The sequence below is a fragment of the Triplophysa rosa genome, linkage group LG2, assembly GCF_024868665.1.
Source record: "Triplophysa rosa linkage group LG2, Trosa_1v2, whole genome shotgun sequence".
In the NCBI taxonomy this organism is placed as follows: Eukaryota; Metazoa; Chordata; class Actinopteri; order Cypriniformes; family Nemacheilidae; genus Triplophysa; species Triplophysa rosa.
In genome coordinates, this window is record NC_079891.1 from 6154454 (window position 1) to 6161695 (window position 7242).

At 51.9% G+C, this 7242-nt stretch overlaps 1 protein-coding gene across 1 annotated transcript; it reads left to right on the forward strand.

The window, feature by feature from the left end:
- Positions 1-236: 236 nt before the first annotated feature.
- Positions 237-4561, forward strand: LOC130545701 (uncharacterized; the record flags this gene model as incomplete). Its single annotated transcript, XM_057320400.1, has 1 exon — positions 237-4561. A coding segment is annotated over exon 1 (4287 nt), but the record flags the coding sequence as incomplete, so codon positions are not given.
- Positions 4562-7242: the final 2681 nt, after the last annotated feature.

Genomic DNA, 7242 nt, shown 5'->3' on the forward strand with positions numbered 1-7242 from the left:
AAAGCAGCAAGGCAGAGACATTCGGGGAGAGAGACCGGAGCTGACGGCTGGAGACGAGAGAGTTCGGGCGAGTGAGCAGAGGATTGTGAGCGGGAAGCTCTGACCAGAAAAGACTGTTCTTACCCTCAAGAGAGGGTGTGTTGATTTGAGCGCGTACAGCGCCTGTGCTATTTTGTTAAATAATAAAGTACGTAGTCGTCAGCTCTACCCTGATTCCAGCCTCTTCCTTCCTTCCCTTCTATTGAACTTTGTTACACTGGTGCCGAAACCCGGGATGGAAGGAAGTAGGAGTGCCGCGGCCGGGGGGTCTGGGCCGTCCGGTTCGCCGTTTGCGGAGGTGATTTCGTCACTCGCGGTCCTCCATCAGGAACAACACAGAGCATTGCTGCAGCTCAGGGAGGACCAGGATGTGCGTTTCCAGGCGGTCCTCCTGGCTCAGCAAGAGGACCGTGAGTCGTTCCGGAGCTGGGTACATCGGGAGGTTCGGACGGGGCCTCGCGCTGACCTGGTCCTCCAGAAAATGGGCCCACAGGATGATCCCGAGGCCTTCCTTGGTCTCTTTGAGCGGGTAGCGGTAGCGAGGGGTTGGCCGGAGGATCAGTGGGCCCTACATCTCCTCCCACTCCTGTCTGGAGAGGCCCAGGTGGCAGCGCAGCAGTTACCTCCGGAGAATCTCCTGGTGTACGCTGAGCTGAAGAAGGCCATCTTGCAGCGGGTCGGCCGGAGCCCTGAGGAGTATCGCCAGCGGTTCCGATCGCTGGGGTTGGCGGAAACCGGCCGGCCCTACCTGCTAGCTCAGCAGCTCCGGGACTCCTGCCGCAAATGGCTGATGGCCGGGAATAGCGACGTCGCGGGTATCGTGGATAAGGTGGTACTGGAGCAATTCACGACCTGTCTGCCCCGGAGAACAGCGGCCTGGGTCCAGTGCCACCGTCCGACGTCGCTGGACTCGGCCATCCAGCTGGCGGAAGACCACCTGGTTGCGTGCCCTGGAATCGGGGAAATGCTACCAGCGGTCTCTCTCCCTACACCCGCAACCCGGCCCATACCAGCACCACGGACCCGTCCCCCGATACCGCTGAGGGGAGGGCCCCGGGGACGCGGAAGCTACGCGACCGGACCGACTGATGGAGGGGGAACCTTGGCCGGCAGGTCCGCCGCGCTGGAGACGGGCAGCCACCCCTACACCTTGCCCTACAACCCACCTGCCTCTGCCTCTCCACGCCAGTTAGCGAGCCCACTCCCTGCCACTGGGGTGGCGGGAAGGCCTGGGCCGGCTTGTTGGCGCTGCGGGGACCCGGACCATTTCATAGATCGTTGCCCGGTAATGGATGTGGGAACTATGATCCGGGTCCCCGACGAGCCGCGAGCTGCCCCTGGTCCAGCTGGCCTGTACCAAATACCCGTGAGTATTGGGGGGGGTACATACCAGGCTTTGGTGGATTCAGGTTGTAACCAGACCTCCATCCACCAAAGCCTGGTTCGTCTCGGGGCAGGGGGTAAAAGCCGCGAGGTTAAGGTGCGGTGTGTTCACGGGGATGTCGTAGAATACCCTTTGTTGAACTTGCCCATTAAATTCAGGGGGGAAAAGCATAGTGTGGAGGTGGCGGTTAATCCTCACCTCCGGCATCCGCTGATTTTGGGGACGAATTGGCCACTTTTTCCTAAATTACTGAGGTTATTGTGTGTGGATGCCTCTTGGCGAACGAAGCACGGGAGGGGAGGCGGTGTGCATGTGGGCAGTGTGGTGCCGGGTCCGTCGGAGCCTGACTCAGGGGAGGCGCGCGAGATTGAGAGGGTGGTACTCTCAGATCGCGATGACTTTCCCCTCGAGCAGGCTCAGGATGCGACGCTAAAAAGGGCATTTGAGCAGGTTGCATCCATCGACGGACAGCCGGTCCAGCCCACACGTGCACTCTCCTACCCGTATTTTGCTATAAGAAGGAATCGGTTATATCGGGTGACCCAAGACACCCAGACAAAGGAAGATATAACCCAGTTGTTGATTCCGAAAAGCCGTCGGGAAATGCTTTTCCAGGCGGCTCATAGTAACCCAATGGCAGGGCACTTAGGGCAGGGTAATACACTGAGTCGCCTCATGGCCCGATTTTTTTGGCCGGGCATTCACGACAACGTGCGCAGGTGGTGCGCGTCTTGCCGCGAATGTCAGTTGGTAAACCCACCGGTCACCCCAAAAGCGCCGTTGCGCCCTCTTCCGTTGATGCAGGTCCCCTTCGAGAGAATTGGCATGGACCTCATCGGGCCATTAGAGCGATCTGCACGGGGATACCGCTTTGCATTGGTCCTGGTGGACTATGCAACGCGATATCCCGAAGCAGTGCCACTCCGCAGCATCTCCGCGAAAAGTGTTGCGGACGCACTGTTTCGGATTATCTCCCGGGTGGGGATCCCCCGCGAGGTCCTCACCGATCAAGGCACGGCGTTCATGTCACGTACGTTACGCGAACTATACGAATTACTGGGCATTAAATCGATTCGCACCAGCGTCTTCCACCCACAGACCGACGGACTGGTGGAACGGTTTAATCGCACGTTGAAAACCATGATTCGTAAGTTCGTCCACGAGGACGCCAGGAATTGGGATAAATGGTTAGAGCCTCTCTTATTCGCAGTACGAGAGGTCCCCCAAGCCTCCACGGGGTTTTCCCCCTTCGAGCTCCTGTATGGACGCCAGCCCCGTGGGGTGCTGGACGTCCTGAAGGAGAACTGGGAGGACGGGCCTTCCGCAAGTAAAAATGAAATTCAGTATGTCCTGGACCTGAGAGCAAAACTCCGGACACTGGGGCGGCTATCGATGGAGAATTTGCTACAGGCTCAGGACAAACAAAGCCGTCTGTATAATCGGGGTTCTAACCTGAGGAAATTCACACCGGGAGAGAAGGTACTTGTGTTGCTCCCGACATCTAGCTCCAAATTACTTGCGAAGTGGCAAGGACCCTTTGAGGTCACACGGCAAGTCGGGGACCTCGACTATGAGGTTATTCGGACGGATAGGGGAGGCGCACGTCAGATTTACCACCTCAACCTCCTTAAAAAATGGAGCGAGGAGGAGGCAGTGATGCTGGCGACGGTGGTATCCGCAGAGGAGGATCTCGGGCCAGAAGCAAATATTAAACCGCATTCCATTGCTCTGGCCCCGGGCGGAGATCACCTCTCACCCTCGCAGCTCACTGACCTGGCCCGCCTACAGGCGGAGTTTGCCGATGTGTTTTCTCCCCTTCCAGGCCGAACGAATCTCATGCGGCACCATGTCGAAACCGAACCGGGGGTGGTGGTGCGAAGTAGAGCCTACCGTTTACCCGAACACAGAAAAAAGGTTGTTCAGGCAGAATTAGAGGCCATGCTAGATTTGGGGGTAATAGAAGAGTCCAACAGTGACTGGGCGAGCCCGATAGTTTTGGTTCCCAAAACGGACGGCTCGGTCAGGTTCTGCGTGGACTACCGCAAGGTGAATTCAGTGTCGAAATTCGACGCTTACCCAATGCCCCGGGTCGACGAATTGTTGGACCGGCTCGGCTCGGCTCATTTTTATTCGACACTGGACTTAACAAAAGGGTACTGGCAGATCCCCCTAACACCAGTATCCAAAGAAAAGACAGCCTTCACCACGCCGTTCGGATTACACCAATTTGTAACCCTTCCGTTCGGATTGTTTGGAGCCCCGGCTACCTTCCAGCGCCTCATGGACCGTGTCCTCCGACCCCATGCGACGTATGCCGCTGCTTACCTAGACGATATCATTATCCATAGTAACGATTGGCAGCGGCATATGGAGCATTTGAGAGCGGTTCTGAGGGCGCTGAGGGAGGCTGGACTCACAGCTAATCCGAAGAAGTGTGCGATTGGGCGGGTGGAGGTAAAGTATCTGGGCTTCCACTTAGGTCATGGGCAGGTGCGTCCCCAAATTGATAAGACCGCAGCGATTGCGGCCTGCCCGAGGCCTAAGACCAAAAAGGAGGTGAGGCAGTTCCTGGGGTTGGCGGGATATTATAGACGGTTTGTGCCTAAATATTCGGAGCTCACCAACCCGCTGACTGACCTCACTAAAAAGGAAGTACCCGATGCGGTCCAGTGGACGGAGCAGTGCCAGCAGGCTTTTACCAAGTTGAAGGCTGCCCTGTGTGGCGGGCCGCTCTTGCATTCCCCTAACTTTTCTCTCCCTTTTATCCTGCAGACCGACGCGTCGGACAGAGGGCTGGGCGCAGTACTGTCCCAGCTGGTGGAGGGTGAGGAACGGCCGGTGCTGTACCTGAGCCGCAAGCTCTCCAAGAGGGAAGCTAGGTACAGCACCATAGAGAAGGAGTGTTTGGCTATCCGGTGGGCAGTCCTCACCCTCAGATACTACCTGCTGGGGCGGGAGTTCACCCTCTGTTCGGACCACGCTCCCCTCCAATGGCTCCACCGCATGAAAGACACCAATGCCCGGATCACCCGTTGGTATCTTGCTTTACAGCCTTTTAAATTCAAGGTGGTCCACAGGCCGGGTGCACAGATGGCTGTGGCTGACTTCCTCTCCCGGCAAGGGGGGGGGGGGGGACTGCAGGCCGGATGGCTCCCCGGCCTGAGTCGGGCGGTGGGGGTATGTGGCAAGGTGGGCGTGGTTCAGCGAAGTCTGCAGCGGGAGAGAGAGTGAGGAGACGAGCGGTGAGTGAGTGGCGCTCGCACAAATAATTAACACCTGTGCCTTGTTCCAGTAACTGGCGTGGAGAGGCTTAAAAGCAGCAAGGCAGAGACATTCGGGGAGAGAGACCGGAGCTGACGGCTGGAGACGAGAGAGTTGGGGCGAGTGAGCAGAGGATTGTGAGCGGGAAGCTCTGACCAGAAAAGACTGTTCTTACCCTCAAGAGAGGGTGTGTTTGTTTGAGCGCGTACAGCGCCTGTGCTATTTTGTTAAATAATAAAGTACGTAGTCGTCAGCTCTACCCTGATTCCAGCCTCTTCCTTCCTATTTCCCTTGAACTCTTGTTACAATGTCATTAAAACATTGCCACATATGTGTCTGTAAGTCATTTATGTATTTATTAGACAAGCTATTGGTTTAAAGTGCAGTATTATGTAAAATGCATTCTTGAACACATTTTTATTACTTCCAAGTATTATTACAGATGAGATCAATAACATCACAACATAATAGGCCTAATTAGCCAGCCAACAATTGCTATTAAGAAAACAAGATTAATCGAGCACTAACAATCACAAACATGATAAAACTCACATTAGGTGCACATAAATTTTAATCAGGATCATTAAGCTATTTTAACAAAAATGTATTTTATGTGTACATTACATAATATGATAATTTATTTTATTCNACCGGACTGGACGCCGGCTGCACCAGACTGGACGTCAGACTGGACGCCGGCTGGATCACCGGACTGGACGCCGGCTGGACCACCGGACTGGACACCGGCTGGACCACCAGACTGGATGCCGGCTGGATCACCAGACTGGACACCGGCTGGACCACCGGACGGGATGCCGGCTGCACCGGACTGGACGCAGGACTGGACACAGGACTGGACACCGGCTGCACCGGACTGGGCCCCGGCTGCACCGGACTGGGCACCGGCGGCACCTGACTGGACGCCGGCTGCACCGGCTGGATTGGAGTCCACGCTGCCTGCCGCTGCCTCTTCTTCTTCCGCCGAGCCACCCACCTGGTGGTCGGGTGAAGGAAGGATGTATAAGGCATGGCTGGCTCCGGCTGGGACTCGGAGGTGGATCCCCAGGACGCTCGCCTCCCCCCAACTCCTCCTCCTCGAACACAGTCTCCTCTGCGACTTCGAGAAACCGGCCCGCGTAGTCGCAAGATCAGACAGGCAGATGACATCAAAGTACCGCGAGAGCGATTCGAAAAATGATAAATAAGGCTCGTTTGAGATGGCCAAATTCTGCGCAGAACCGATCACCGGTGATCAGCGCGAGATGCATGCCAGTAAGAAATGTGTCCGCCTTGCTCTGATGTCATGCTGACGTGTGTCAAAAAACTCTCGCGACAGCCAGGCGGCCTTATCGGATTCTTCAGTCGGGCGCAGTTGCTCTCCACCGACTGCGTTGATCATGATCAAAAAGCATGATGGGAAACGACTAGCTGACGACCAGTGTTGGGTAAGTTACTCACAAAAAGTAATTAATTACTAGTTACTAATTACATATTCAATAGTGTAATTAGATTACTGTACAAATTACTCTCTCCAAAAAGTATTTAGTTACTTATTACTAATTACTTTCTATATCCTACATCAACCTTGATTAGTTAAGTGATTCAAGGATAGACATGAAAGGGCTCTTTTAATTCATTTAAATAAATAATATAAAACTACATAAAGTACTCTTATTAACTGACCAAAGTATTACAAATGTGAGAAGGATACATTAAATCACAGATTTTAAAGTTACACTTTGAAATTTGATGTTAATTCCACTATTGCACACACATATTACACAAAGTATTTAGTTTAATTACATCAAAAGTAACTAATTAAATTACAGAAAAAATAAGATTAATCCCTTACTTTACTTTTTTCAAGGGAAAAGTAATTAAATTACAGTAACTAATTACTTAGTAACTAGTTACACCCAACACTGCTGACGACACAGCTTAATGCTCATTTGCTAAGAATGCCCGCTGGTTTTTAAGAAGTTCACAATTTATAGTAGTTAATATATTTTTATTTATTTATATGTGATAATGAAAACACCTAGGTAAAACCGTGTACTATAAAGGGATGTTTTAAATAAGTAGCCTAATTAGGGCATGTGCTTTATTTTATTTGTTTCGTTTTAATTATTTCTTGTTTAAGTCCTATATTTGTTGAAATTTTTACTTTATTGTATTTTATGTTGGTGTACATGTTGTACATTGTAATTTACATTATTCCATGAAATAAATAAGCCAATCCATCAAAACAAATGCTACATGCACACATATAATTATTATATTACACTGTACAGCATCTTAACATCTGTTGCTTGCTTCTTACAACTTTTAATCATTTTAATAATAATTTGAGGTTTTTAATGAAATCCTTGAAACCTTCCTTTTATTGTTGCCTTTTATTTTGACTAGTTGCAAGTTGCAACATACACTGTAGACCTGATTGTATATACCATTTAAATAAGGGCTTAAGGAATGTGCACTATTCACATTCGCTGATTGTCCTCATCTTCATGTAAAAATGGGGATATTTCAATTGCATCTACTTCGTCCGCGATAAAAAA